General features: G+C 39.4%; 1 protein-coding gene across 3 annotated transcripts; it reads right to left on the bottom strand.

Moving 5' to 3' along the window:
* Positions 1-5,020: 5,020 nt before the first annotated feature.
* Positions 5,021-12,096, bottom strand: LOC139685780 (SET domain-containing protein SmydA-8-like). 3 transcript variants are annotated; one of them, XM_071582895.1, is made up of 4 exons: positions 11,598-12,096; positions 11,346-11,501; positions 8,236-8,565; positions 5,021-6,931 (listed from the first exon to the last, which is right to left on the bottom strand). In XM_071582895.1, the coding sequence occupies exons 2-4, from the start codon at positions 11,481-11,483 to the stop codon at positions 5,726-5,728; spliced, it is 1,674 nt and encodes a 557-aa protein (XP_071438996.1). In that variant the 5' UTR covers positions 11,484-11,501; positions 11,598-12,096; the 3' UTR covers positions 5,021-5,725. The 3 variants fall into 3 exon arrangements, with proteins under 3 accessions (XP_071438996.1, XP_071438995.1, XP_071438994.1); XM_071582894.1 differs by having other exon boundaries at positions 11,346-11,847; positions 11,956-12,096; XM_071582893.1 differs by having other exon boundaries at positions 11,956-12,096.
* Between the last annotated feature and the right edge of the window lie 2,969 nt (positions 12,097-15,065).

Genomic DNA, 15,065 nt, shown 5'->3' with positions numbered 1-15,065 from the left:
TCTTTGCCCTTACTTGGTACAAAATGTTTTGCACTTACTAGGTCTCCAAACTGAAACAAAAAGCCGTTTGTAGAGGGTTGGTAGAATAAAGTAAAGGACAAGTTTTCAGGAGAAACATTTTCCATTTCAATAGTTTGGCTTTACTACGAGTACTTAGATCTCCACGTGAATTCCTTACTAACCTACATGAAGTGCTTATTAATCTACATGTATTCCTTACTAATATGTCCATGGATTGATCCTTGGGTCATGCGTAGTTGAAAATCATCAAACGGATTACGTTCTCGATCAAAGATACTTTTTTTATTATTTACAAAAATCATATCGGAATTTTTGCACGTAATCTAAGCGTAGTATGATGCAGTGTACCATAACGCGGCTCGTATATGTCTAAACACCTGAATCATGACGTTACATGATATATTTAAAGTATTTTTGAAAAACAATTCAAGAATTTTTCCTCAAACTAAAGAAATGAAACCAAGGAGAAGATAATCGTCAAAAATTAATGTCTGCTGGAATAATTATCCAGTGATAAGCTGATCCTGAAATAATATCATCTGTAGAGGATTTTTATCAAATGAATTACGAGAGTTTCTGTAATTTAACGCCTAATGCATCCATCTGATTATTGATATAATTAAATTTACATGAAAATATGCTCGAGTTTCATGTATGTCCAACAATCCACATGAACTATTTTGAGCAATACATTTTTGGAAAAGAAATATTTAGTTATTCCACATATATTTTATTAAACACGACCTAAGTTTCGACTTCCAAAGTAATCATCAGGTGATGACTTTGAAAGTTGAAACCTAAGTCGCGTTTAATAAAATATATGTGGTATAACTAAGTATTTTTTCCGAAACGAATCGCATACACTAAGTGACACCTCAAACCATTCAATTCATGTGAGTAATATATTTACCATGGATATCATGTTTTCGTTTGTGGAAGAATATTACACATATTTTTTTTTTCAAATTCAGATTTTGGGAAAAAAGTCATGCCAACTGTTGGGATACTTCCAACTTCTATCACCTTTAGCAACGGCGTTCACCCTCACCGTGGCCGCCGTGGACTGTTGGGTTTGGATAGTTGGCGATGACACCGCTTCTGCTTGGAGATGCAATGAGTTCGCAAGAAAATTGACACTTTGCGCCATCTGGGCATCCGCTAATGGTAAGAAATAAATAGAACATAATGCCGCAAACTAATCTTTCGAAAATTATAAAAGATTTGTTATAGAATCTAATGAAATTAGCTTATGGAAACAATACGATGTGCACAAAAGTTGACGAGATCTAGAGTATTGGACTTGAAATAAACCTTGATTAAAACAAGAGGGCCCAATATTGCCATGGAAGTTGAAGGTTTCCATGGATCTACTAAAGTGATTGATTGTGATGTGTGATTGGTTCGGAAATGCTAATATACTCTGAACGCAGACGTTGTGCTATTGTTGATTGAGGTTCTGGTTTAAGGGCTTGGGAAAAAATATATATTATTATTACTATAGGTAGGTAGTTAGGTTTTGGCTAGGCCCTTCATCCTCGTACACTTCCTTCCTCCCTTCATTCCATCCAACATCCCTATCCTATTCCTGCCCTTTCCTCGTTTGCCTTATAGCCTATTATTCATCACAGTCTTCAACAACCTGCTGCAATTCAATATACTTTGAATGCATTTTTCTAACCTTCTTATGAGTTCTTCCAACAATTTCCTCTCCTCTCTAACTATGCCTAGCGCCTCCTCATTTTTTCCTTTTTGTCCACTTCAACTTTTCCATTTTTCTCCACACCCACATTTCAAAAGCCACCATTCTACGCCTATCATCCTGCTTCAATGACCATGCATCCGCGCCGCGCATAACCACGCTCCATATGAAAGTTTTAACGAGCCTTTACTTAGAATCCTTACTCAACGTCCCTGTCATCAGCACTCTCCTTGTGAAATCTTTGCCTAACGTAATCTTTATGTCCCTACTACGGTAACGATTTTGGTCCAAAAGTCTGACGATAACTGCTCAAGTTTTTACCCTCCTTGTATTTTAACGGTTACTTAGCCTTTCTTTTTCTGGAAAACTGCATATTTATTTATTTATTTATTTATTTATTTATTTATTTATTTATTTATTTATTTATTTATTTATTTATTTATTTATTTATTTATTTATTTATTTATTTATTTATTTATTTATTTATTTATTTATTTATTTATTTATTTATTTATTTATTTATTTATTTATTTATTTATTTATTTATTTATTTATTTATTTATTTATTTATTTATTTATTTATTTATTTATTTATTTATTTATTTATTTATTTATTTATTTATTTATTTATTTATTTATTTATTTATTTATTTATTTATTTATTTATTTATTTATTTATTTATTTATTTATTTATTTATTTATTTATTTATTTATTTATTTATTTATTTATATATATTGTGTTTTGTTTTGTTAGGAGTCACAAAATATTTATTCAGTAGTTGTGTCCATCCAAAAAACTACCTTAACCGGTAGATTACCGTGTATAATATATATATATATATATATATATATATATATATATATATATATATATATATATATATAATTAAACACACACACAAACATTAGGAGAGAATTAGAGGAGAATTGAATTAGAGTTTAATTCGTGAAGAGGAAACTAATTATGATGAACATGAGGATGAAATAAAAGTTTGCAGTAAGTTTGTTCGTGTTATATGGCACATGAAGGGTGAACTTTAATCTAAGGCAGCAAAAATGTACTCTCACTCCAAAATTGTAAGGAAATGAAACTTTTTTGTCACAGAATATCCATAAATGTACAATAAAGGTGCTAAGCGATGGGTATGGGGTTCGCAGTGAAAATAGAAAATATTTGATAAAGAATGAGGGGAAACGAAGCAAGGAAGATTGGATACAACCGTGATAGGCGGGTATGATTGAAGTGTGGCATCATATTCTGTTTTGAAAAAAATTTTAGGGGGTGAGTTAGAAACAAACACATGTATAGAATAATAATTTCGTTATTGAACCTCGAAATTAGCCTTGTGATCACTTGATAGAGAAATCACTTTTGTAGCCTGTGATTAAGTCAATAGGAAAATTCTATATATATAATAATTTAAGAAAACGTGTACTAAACTGAAACAATGTATATATCCATGCGTAGCTATTCGGAAAAACGAAAGCATATGGCGGCCTATGGTAATAATATTTACCTTACACGGATAATGTCACGAATCTCAATAACGGTCTCAATGGTTCTTGTTTTTCATGCCAAATTATGTTAAAATTTTATTAGTTTATTTGTATGCTTAAAATACTGTATGAAATCAATGTGATGCATTCGTGATGAATAAACCAATCACATTGAGATATACTTCACTCTTCCACACCGTGAGATAGGTTGAACACCGTGCTTTCGTTATTCTATGGCGGGTAACATGCCTGGGATGGTTTTAACAAAAATGGCCCTGCACATAAAAATTGAATTCTTTGATCATGTTCCTTTCAAAATGCCATTTTACGATCATCACCCAAGATTCAAATGGTCTACACGCGCATAAGTTAATTTAACTCTCTCAATTCTTTCAGTTCTGTCATTACCAATACTGATTCATCGTGATCGCATCCCAAAGACTGTACTGGACAACTCGATGCTGTTTGAGATCTGCAGCTATATATACAATAGGGAGGACAAAGCGTACTTTATCACGGTGTTCACCTTCATCTTTCTTCCCCCTCTCTTTTCCTTCCTGGTCCTCTATGTCCTCACCCCCTGCTTCCTCTTGCGGAATCACCACGCCTGGCAAACGTCTCATCGACTCGGCAAGTCGATGAGATTCCTATTCCGAGTTGACAGGTTGCACAGCAATGACATGGTGACCCAAGTCCATTTGAAGTCAACCCCGGCGACTTCGGGTGATGATCCCCCGTCCCAGCCCCCGCCTCTCCCGCCCCAACCAATGGGGTCGTCGCCAGTTTCCAGCCCTTCGGCCTCGAGAACGGAGTGCTCTGCTGCCGTTCACCTCTCTTGCGCGCCTCGCTTCCTGTCGGTCGAGACCATTGAGAGGGATGAAGTGGACGGCGGTGGGACCGAAGAGATGGATACAGCACCAGGTTTCCAGGCGCTTAACGCTCAATCGCCCAATTCGCCCCCACTTCGAATCAACAGCGTTTTGAACGACAGAGGGAAAACAACGTTCAAAATCCTATTCTTCCTTATTTTATTGTTCATAGCCACACAGTTGCCCATATGGATCTACAGAATAATCAATCTCCAAAAGGATACAGCCGACAATTCTTGGCGGCTAATTCAGTACGCATTCTCCGTCATCTCTTTCTTGAATCCATTCATGAGTACTTTTCTGCAGTTATGTGAACGAGAGGGTAGCAGAGAAAGTGTCCCTTAGGTCATTATTTAGACGATACCCTGAATGTCCTACCCATACTAAATTCCCCAATTGTCCCCAATGGCACGATTAACCTCTCTCTCAATAACTAAAACTGCTACCTGTACACTCGGTAGTTGAAAATTATTGCTTATAATTTTATTATCCAACGTTATTCTTCTAGATAATACTGAGGAGTGTCTAAATACTCGTCCATATTAAGGAACATTATCTATTTCAGAGTACCAAAAATCTTATTTAACTCATGAATATCCCACAAAATGAAGTCAATAAGCAAAAATTCGAACAAAAAATAGTCTTGTGAGTAAGGATTGACCAAGTTGCGTTACAAAATGGCAAATATAATTCACCTTATTTAATTTAAACTTAAAATGTCAATTTTCTTTGGAGAGAAACGGAAAATCAATAATAATTACAAAGTATTATGCAAAATAAAGAAATGAATTGTTTAAATCAAGCATCAAATAAAATGAGAAAGAGGATTCAGCATAATTATATGCCAAAACAAGAAGGTAAATTTGAGATTCTGGATTTTAGATTGCACGAAAGAAATGTTTTGGATTTGACACATTATAGAATTTCACCAAATGCTAATGAGAAGAATTTATTCTTTGGCGGTTCTGAAAAAAATCCATAAATATACAATTTACTCAAATATAATATTCATTTACTCAAAACAATTTTACAAGCAGTATTCAAATTTCTGAAGTTATACCCATGTGTTCCATAACTTTGTAATAATCAAGTCCATACCATTTTAGTTAAGTCATTAAATTTAATAAATGTATTTATTACTGCGTTTAAAAAGATTTATTTTTAATATGTGTTGCACACGATATTTAAACGCTTTTATGCCGAAGATACAAGTAAAACGTGAGTTTGAAAAACATCGTTATTAACCGAAAGGCGGGTTTGACTTGAAGCTACATAAATATTTTTAATTAACTAAGTTATGTTTTATTCTTCACAATCCCTCTTGGTATGAAATGTCACAACAAATTATGGATCAATATCTCGTGACCGTTTGCGGTGGAAATATTCCATCGCAATATCCCAAACAAATAAAAATTAATTTTTAATAAAGAAGCTAAATATAATCATTGTTCCTTCCGAATCTAAATATCGAAAATTACGTTGAAAACGCAAACATAAGGTTGATGGGACACTTAATTTTCTCTCTGAATTGACTTTCCACTCTCTAACCTTTATCAGAACTTCTTTTCGAACAGCTTAAGAATAAGATTCGTTCCGTTTCTCCCCACTTAGCTGAGACGATCTCATAATCAATCACATTTATATCCCAGTGTCAAACCAACGCTCCATGCTTTCGAGAGCACACTTGGCTACTCCCAGGAGCCGGCCCTCAGGTAAATCCTTATTTTCTTCCCTGAGAAGTTCAATCGTCTCCTCGAGGCAAGCTTTGGCCTCCGAGAGTCTCTGTCTCGCCTCCACGGACTCTGGCCCGGACAACTTCCTGCGCCACAGCTCCGCCAACGTTGAGTACAGCTCGAAGTTGGCTACGGCCGCGTAAATGCTGACCCGGGCGAGGGAGGGGTCGAGTGCGCGGTAAACCCCCAGGAGGTCTCGGCACATGGCCTCCTTCCGCCGGAGCTCCTCCGCCGAACCGCCGCGGCCTAGCATCTGGAGGAGGGAATGCTTGACGGCAAGACAGTGGGAGTGGTGCGGGTGAAGCAGGGTCTCCAGCTTCCGGAGGAGATCCTGGAGGGCCGTGGAGGACGGTGGCCTCTCCTCCAGTGCCTTCTCCACCTCGGAGCCGAGTCCAAGCACGAGGCTCCGCACCTGCTCACCGCTCAGCGTCGCCGCCTGCCCTCCTCCTCGCGAGCACTCGGCGCATTCCCACTCGGACTGGATGCCGAGGAGCGGGCTTTTAGGCAGGAGGACACCGCCACCGCAGCCAAGGCAGCGGAGTCCGCCAATGAACGTCCCGAACTCCGTAGGGTCGGCGCACCGCTCGCAGGTGCACTCGAAGTACTTAGACACCTTGAGATGGTCCCTTCTCTGCTGCGTGCCCCACAGTACGTGGGTGTACATGGTCTTGAGGTGCTCGCCGGCCGCAATGGCCCGCGTGGCGCTCAGGCGTATCCTCAGCCGGTCGTCGAAGGTGTGCCGCGTGTTGGGCACGCAGCTGTGTTCCAGCATGCAGGCGTCCGCATACAGGGCGATAGCATCTGAGGGTCCTGGGAGGCGCACATCGAGAGCGTTCACGTCGAGGACGGCACAGACCTTGGCGATGGTGGCCACGGAGAAGTCCCACCGCCTCGTGTCAACCGCCTTGCTCTCGTCCATCAGCGCCCCGTCCATTTGGCTGAGGTTGAGGACCTGCCGAAGGAACCGGGTCACTTTAGGGACGTCGTCCGAAGGCCCCTGCTCCGGATGGCTCTCCATCGACATCAACTTCTTCCAGTGATCCGGCTTCACCCTTTGCAGCAGGAGGCAGCGCAGGGGTGTTATTGACCCATAAGCCGTCTGCAGTTGTTCCTAGGAGGAAAGAATGAATTTTATTCATCTGTAAATTGAGGTCCATTTTTCAGTCGCCTAATATGCACGTACTATCGTTCCATATCATGTCCGAGTAAGCATACTCTCATGAATTCATTCATGTTTCGATGAAAACGTAGTCGTAACATTCTTATCATTCCTGCGAAACTTCGGAGCTTAACTGTACCTAATATTATGGTGATAGCACTGAGGGATACTTATCAGTACACATTTCAACGAGTAAACTGCTAGAGCAGTGGCGGTAAAACAAATTAGAGCTATGCCTGAATGTATTTTACCCATGCACAGGGATGAAATGACAGGTTAACACGCGTAAAACCAAGTGGATTAATTTGTAGGAAAACTGGGAAACCTGACTACCTTCGTTAACAACATCCTCGACTCGGATGAAAGAACAGAAAAACATACTAGGGATAACCACCTTTGGACAGGCAGGTTTCCTGCTGAAAAGTTCGCGACCACAACATAAAGAAATAAACACATAGCCATAAAGTGATTATAAACGGTCATGATAGGAGTATGTTTGTCAGGGTTGCTTTCCATTCAACCTCACTTTCATAGCGTTTTCTTCGTTTTCGCATTAAATGAATCGCGGGGTAGGTGACACATGATATTGATTAGGCAACCCAAAAGTAAGCTAGGAAGAAAAATGTCAGAAAATTTCTCTGTAATTAACCGCTAAAATATTATGCTAAATACAAATCATCCACTCAAACGAAATAGATTAAATTAATTGTCCATAGTCTACGAAAAGAGTTTTATGTCAGAGAATTTTGTGATGACTCAGTGTATCCGAAAAAAACCCCACCCAAGAGTTAGTTACTCATTTGTAATTTTACGCTGTCCTACTATAAATTCATAAGAGCCGACACCATAGACAGTGCACTCAAAATTCTGGGCGTATGAGTTTATTCGATATTCCCGATCAATCCACGGAACCTCAATACAGTGAAGAGCTGAATAATGACAAATAGGTGATTTAGCAATCGATAGCATTTATTCCTCGTTAAGGGGCGATTGGTAAATCGTAAAGGGTTGAACCATAAGCACCTCGCCAAATTTTTCGACAATAAAACGAACACAGTGCCATAAACTGCTTTAATGAAATATATCATTCCAGTTGGAAATTTGATAAAACGTTATTTTTGAAATTTAAAATAAACATGCATAAAACTTGACAATGAAACTATTTTTAAACGATTAAAATTCAATAAATGTAAATAAGTTGAATATTATATGATTTACGAGATAACAGGGTAAGCCCATCCTGTGGTCTTGCCTACCTCCGTGACCTGCTTGCCGGTGAGGGCCTCAATGGTCCTTTCCCGAGACATGGAGAGAATGATGCACTCGGCTGAGTGCGTGGATTTCCGGGAGGCGGTGGAGCACTGGTCGGAGCCACAGGTGGGCCAAAGGCAGTTGAGGCAACGCGGCGCCGCCATCGAAGAGGCCGTGGCGATGGGAATGGCGGCCCCGCATGGGAGGCACGTTGGAGCCACGGGGCGGCCGAACGGCGGCCCCAGTACCAAAGGAGCCTCCGCCAGGAGCTCCTCCCTCACCTCGATCGTCCGCCTAGCCGAGAGATAGCGCCCCAGCTCCTCCGACGAGCAGACCTACAATAGCAGTGGGGAGAGGAATCCAACGGACGAATATGTCTCTTTAGTTCGTGGGCCGAAAATTATTTCGAAAAGATAGGAAGACATATTACCAACTTCTGTCAACAAGAGACTCAGTGGCTTCTCACTTTTCTTTGTGTCTTTTAAAACCTAATGGCCTATGGGAGTTACCTTCAGTACCCTCCCCGCTGTTTTATATTAAGTCATAAACAATTGAACAAAGTACGGACACCATGTTAGCAGTAGTAAGTTAGCAACTTGAAGGTAAATACGAGAGCCCTCATTTTATACCTTAGTGTGTGCCATCCTATCATAATTTCTCTGTTATGTTTCTGAAATAGGTATGAATTAATGTACGATCTATGTATTAATTTGTCATGTCTGTGTATGCATTAGAGCATGAAATAGCAATGGTTTCCCTAAGAAAAATAAATCTGTCAGAATCAATCAACCTTTTTTAATTTAATGATATTAGCCTAAACACTGAAAATCTTCAAATCAATGTTGTACATCACAGGGAAGACAAAGAAACTTATTGGATTAATTTTGACCAATCTGCACCACATTCGAAAAGAGTTCATTATAATTTTTTTGTGAAATTACTATAATAAATTATACCTTTTTTAAAGTATCTTATGGGTTGTAGGAAAAGAGAAGTTTTTCCGTTAACTAAGGTTCACTTTGATAGAACCTTAACCTAATTTTTGATTTGAAATAATGAGGATAAGTATCTGTCGGTCTATAGATGAAATCCTGAATAGATCAGGATTTGTAAGGCACGTAAGGGATTGAACGAATTTGTAAGAGTGCTAAAAAAAGAAGCCATATCAAACCAATTCTTGAAAATCTTCTTTCTTGTATGGAAAGACCTATTCGAAAAATTGACACATTTAAATTAGACAGGTATCCTCAAGGTGCTCACATTAATTGAAGCAAATGATTTAATTATTATAAATCAATGTATATTAATGGCAAATATTTGAACCATGCTTGTGTCTATTTAAATTCATATTTTAAATTTACCTTTTTAAGTTTAATTCACATATACATGGGTGGTCTGAAAAGTTTCCAACCTCAAATATTTCAGAAAAAATGTTGACCTAACCAAGATACAAGAAATTTTTTCTTAAATTTTTGAGGCCGTACCTATGCATTTATTTCTGTTTGCACTTGCGTCAAACTACTTTATCGAATAAAAATATAGGGAACAAAGGTTTAACGCTGCTCCATAGTCCATCGGATCGATTGAAGCAGTAAGAGACCGTCCCGTTCAGCTATTAATTAATGTCAATATAATTCTATTCAGACTGCATGATTGCATTATATGAAATTCTGATAGGAACTATTTTACTAATAGCATCAAGGAGGTTCGACGTAAGAGAGCCGGATTTCAACAAACTGTTACAATAAGATAGCAATTATAATTGAAGAGCTTCTACATGTGGGTCGTGAGTCATTGGAGAGCATAAGATTTAAGTTTTGAATGAAAATTTGGTTTATATTTGAAGAGACTGGAACCATTTAGAAATTTATTATCTGTTACTTATTGTTAAATATTTTTCTGTAGTTCGGATCTAAATTGTAAAACTGGAGACAATATGGAAGATCAAATAATAAACGTGATAACAAACATAAAAGAATCGTCATCGTTTCCACAACCCCTACATGTGTTATTCATTCCCACTTCAATTTTTGTCCTTATCCCTGCCACGTATCGTTGAATGCCTTCAAGATATTTTTCAGACTTCTCTGTCTACCAATAAATTAATGTGGAATTAATAAATAGCATAACACTAAAAATAAAATAACTTCCTTAGTCCCTATTAAGTGGAGAATAAAAAATAACTGAATTTATCACCACATTCTGCCATATTGTAATAATAACATACAGAACTGTGCCATGTAATGTAGACAAAATAAAGTGTATCTGAATAAGTTCAAATTTAATTTGCACATTTTCTGCCAACGGAAGTGGAGCGTTGAAATGACCGAAAAATTTGGAAGGAAGCACCTCATTGTATGGAAGGTAGCTAAAATTGGCAGTCATTAGGTATTCGTTTAATTTTCAAGCTCTAAGACCTGTTCAGGAAAAATCACCATATTGTATGAAATTCAAATTCATTTTCGTCATAAGTGACCTCAATGAAATAAATTAGCGCAGGATGCGAAGAAAAAATCAGCGAAAATTTTGATTGAGTTCAATTGGTGCAGTGAGAAATCATTTTATGGGCAATTGACACTCTTCGGCACTTTAAAGAAGCTAAACATAGCTTTGAGTGACTTAGCGTGTATTTTGAGGGCAACTAAGCGTAGAGGTCAATGCAGGTCTTCAGTTCCATATTCCCTCTTGTATAGCCTATTCTTAAATCATGAAATAAAATATTTCCATTGAAAAGTTGCACACATGAGGGGCGTAATTATGTTTCGGGCATTTACGTACACTAATGCAGGCCTGTAGACAGCTGTGTATTATTTGGAAAAAATGTGATATTTTGTGCGCTATTAATAAAGCTGTGGTCTCCACTCATGAGGCACCATATAGATTCCAACACAATTATTTTGACGACACCAACATTCTTGGCTTACGCATTCGAAAGAAGGACTCAAGGATAAGGAATTCCTTTTTTTCGAACCAAGAATACGAGATTACTCGTAGACCAATCGAGGCAAAGCGTTCAATGTGGCCACATGCTACGCAGTTACCTTCCCAGATCATTACCATGGTGGTGACGTCAGAGGGAACGTTTATTCTGGAGACAGAGTGCATGGCGACTTACCTGGAAAGGCCGACACGTCCCCTTGTGTTTCTTCCAGTCAAATTTCTGATGTTCCTTTCCGCAGTAGTGCGTGGTCCGGCAGCCGCTACACCGGAGGGTAGCCTCGTTGCCACACACTGGGCAAACTCCAGCCGCCATCTCACCGGGCTCCGAGGACTAAATGAACGGCAACGCATCACATTTAATTCCATTCCTCATCTACGCCGGTCACTTAAAAATGAATACGCCACTGCACAATTAAAAAATGCGCACATTCCCAAAAGCGCTTTGTTGTATTTATGAAGAAGGTACCGAGAGTCCGGTCCGGCCCATAAGAAGAAGTGGGTGTTAGCAGTCGTTAGGTGGAGAAATCTAGTTAGCTTCGACACTCATCGCGAGGAAATTTCCACTTTAACATATCCACTGAAGCTTGCGGGCTTAGGGAGCGTGCCAGGCGGGATTTCGTTCTAATGGAGGGAAATGATGGTGAAAGATTGGCTGACCCCCATGCGCATATTAGGACCTAGGAAGCGGACAGAAATATGACCCTGACTCTGGCCATTAAGAATATTGCGTGAGTGCCCTCGAATATTTTCGATTTTTGGCAAAGGAATGACCAATGAGTGCGTACCATCGTGTCCATGTCGAGGCGCCCTTCCGTTTCGCACTCCTCGGATGTGTAGTCTCAGACGCAGCTACGCAAAAAAAAACCCCGGCGGGCAGAGGGAGCGTTTAGCGCGGCCGTGCGCACCGCGACCGCATCCCAATCCGTACCGTTACCACATTGAGCTTTTTCTCGTGATCGGCTTGGCCCCTTAGCTTGGAGGTGCACAGGCCAGGGGGCAGGAGGGGGAGAGAGAGGCGGCGGAGCGGTGCGTGTTTGGGGGGGAGGGGGCGGGTGGGGGCGAAGCAGCGGGCCAGGGGGTAGCTGGGAATGACGGGATATGGCGAGTGGGGAGGGGAGCCGGCCCCCTCCACTTCTATTCTCGTACCCAGGTTGTGTGGGGCCGCCGAGTAGTCTCTCGGGATTCCAGGCGATCCGGTGCCTGCGACGCGCTTCATTCGGAAGCGAAGGGACGGTAAAAAGTAGTGCGCCGTTCACGAGAGTGCAATATGGTACGTATGCGTTTTCTCTGGAAGAATCACTTGCGAGCATGCCTTCATACCGTCGGGAATCCACGGAAACTTTGCTCCCTCAAATGATTTTGTGTTCTTCCTTCAATCATCCGTTGAGTGGAAGAGTGTATTTTGCATCCGCTTGGTACTCTCCTCAAGTGACGCTTACAATTAACTGATCCGGCAATACTCGTTGGGTTCAGCAGTGGCCCAAATGGCCTTCCAAGTCCGAGCAATGTGAAATGTTGCAATTAACACCGAATGCTGGAGTTCCGACAGTGATCAGTCGCACCTCTACGAGCGAGTAAATATTTCAAGTTTCCCTTGATTTGGCGATTTGCCGGGAGGGGGAGGATCGAACACTATCACTCATGTAGCCATGTATTTCCCGATACGTGGGAAACGGTTTCGAATTCCGAACCAGTAAACGGGAGGCGAGTTTCCTGGTCGCATGGTCCACAAAGATGGCACCAGTTAATTCCAAAAATGTACCCCTTGCAGGGGATTTAGGCATTTTGCTAAGAAAATCGAAGGCCAACAACAGAACTGTGGTAATATATTGCAGCCTGGATTGCATATGAATTTTGCATCTCGTGAATATATCCTCCAAATGTTTCGCCGATGCATTCTTTAACTCTTCGGTTGTTATTAAAATAAGTCAGCTGGTCCACTTAATGATGAAATCAATCACCACAAGTGTGTTGTGCAGAAATGCGCATGATGCTCGACCATATTCTACTTGGTACGTTCTAATACGCATTATCAAGGAGTCAGGAAAATAAATACATAAGTACATAAGAAAAAACCCTGTTTCTCTACATAAGTTCCCTCGGACCTTTTATGGGAACAGAGACCACGTGGAATTGCTAGCGCTTGCAGGGAATCTTTCGGAGGTGGGTTATCAGACAAGCAAAGTAGAGTTGATAAGAGTTTACAAGGATTAGGCTATCAATTATATGATAATATTATTTCAATTAAAGGAATGATACATTTATTATAAAATTCCTCCCTTCTTTGTGGGATTTCTTTATCTTGTGGATTAAAATGTCTTTAGCAAGATATACATGATCTAAATATGTTTGATAAATCTTAATTCCTTACATTTTCTTCAAATAAACTTCTCCAGAAATATAAATGCCGTATTTCGATCAAAATTACAAAATAAATCTTTATGTATGATGGCAGCCAAAAAATCTAATCATTTTTTTCTGCCTGCTACCAAAACGTTATCTGTCCGTATTTGCTAAAATACTTTTATTCGATTTACATCATTTCGTGTATTAATCATTTTGTCACTCATAACAGGTTAGCATTAATGAACTGTAATGATATTCATAATCATTTCAATAAACATATTAATGAAATGTAGAAAACTAATGTCATAGTAAGCTGTGAAACATTTGATTTTAACTCCATACCTCCTTTCGATGGGTAACTAAAGGAGGGGCGTGAGCAACAAGTACTGTATCCAAAGCATAGGTTTTGATATAATAAAACGAAACCTTCAAGCCCATTTCTGATTTGGAATCATGTGGAGCAATTCATGCCAGGTTGTAGTACAAGTAGTTCATCACATTTTCACAGGTTTCCAAAACTGCTTTTTTGTAATTTTCCATCGTCATATATGTGCAGAAAATTTACATCCCCATTAATTTTGAACTTTTATATTTTAAAGAAGCTTCAATTTTCTAGTTCATACATCAGATTTATAATGTAGTTTTACTAAATGAACCAAAGATACTTGATGAATACCAAAGATACTTGGTGAATCAACTCTACTGGCATGGGCCACTCAAATTATTTGAAAGATTTCTTGGGAAAAAATCTTTGATCTGGGATTTTATCATCCTTAGCAAAATTGGTAAAAATATCGACATTTTCCAAAATTAGACATTTCTTCAAACGCAGTAAATCTGTTCAAATCCTAGATATTCTATCTAATCGTACCTTAAGCTCTTATGTTGGCGTACGATTCTTTTTAACTTGCAATCGTCCAAAAGCGTAACTCTACAACCAGGGCTAAAATAACTATATTAATACCTATGTACATAGGAAAGCACTAACGCTCAGTCTATTCAAATATGCATCGGTGAGAAAGGTTTTGACGAACAGAACTGCCATACGTTTCATTACCCTGTCGTCGAAATTATAATACCAGTTACAGAGATTTCATTTTGGCAAATTCTTCGACCGTAACATTATGGATTATATTAGATCTATGCTAAGTACTATCAGTAGCAGTTATTTTGACGAGGTGAAGCTATGATCATTTGTGCCACTAAATATATATTGGCAATATGTTAGGGGTAGGATTTTCAGGGAGTGTGGCGGAGGGTGGAGAGAAACCAGGCAACGACATTAGAGGAAGCCCCCAAGAGGTTCACAGTTCAGCATCCCATCCGGTGTGCGGCGTATTTCACTTCAAGTGTTCTCCACATGGCACACATTTAGGGATCGAGATGCCTATGAAATATGCTTTCACTCTGAGATTCGAACCTGGCTCTTTTGGTGGGACTGTAGAACACTAGCCACCTCACCAATCCGATACACAGACCCCTTTAAATATTTCAGGCAAGTTAATCTCTTTTACACTTCTAAAAATCTCTTTGGATCACCCAAATGAGA

This window comes from Hetaerina americana, unplaced genomic scaffold (assembly GCF_022747635.1).
Source record: "Hetaerina americana unplaced genomic scaffold, ioHetAmer1.1.p SCAF_12, whole genome shotgun sequence".
NCBI lineage: Eukaryota > Metazoa > Arthropoda > Insecta > Odonata > Calopterygidae > Hetaerina > Hetaerina americana.
The sequence above is the reverse complement of the archived record's forward strand: the minus strand, read 5'-3'. Positions and strand labels throughout refer to the sequence as shown.

Excerpts from the sequence above, each read along its gene's own strand:
- LOC139685780 (XM_071582893.1), bottom strand. Across the intron at positions 8,566-11,345 it reads GGACGTGTCGGCCTTTCCAG|GTCTGCTCGTCGGAGGAGCT; the intron begins GTAAGTCGCCAT and ends CTGCTATTGTAG. Across the intron at positions 6,932-8,235 it reads CCGGCAAGCAGGTCACGGAG|GAACAACTGCAGACGGCTTA; the intron begins GTAGGCAAGACC and ends CTTTCCTCCTAG.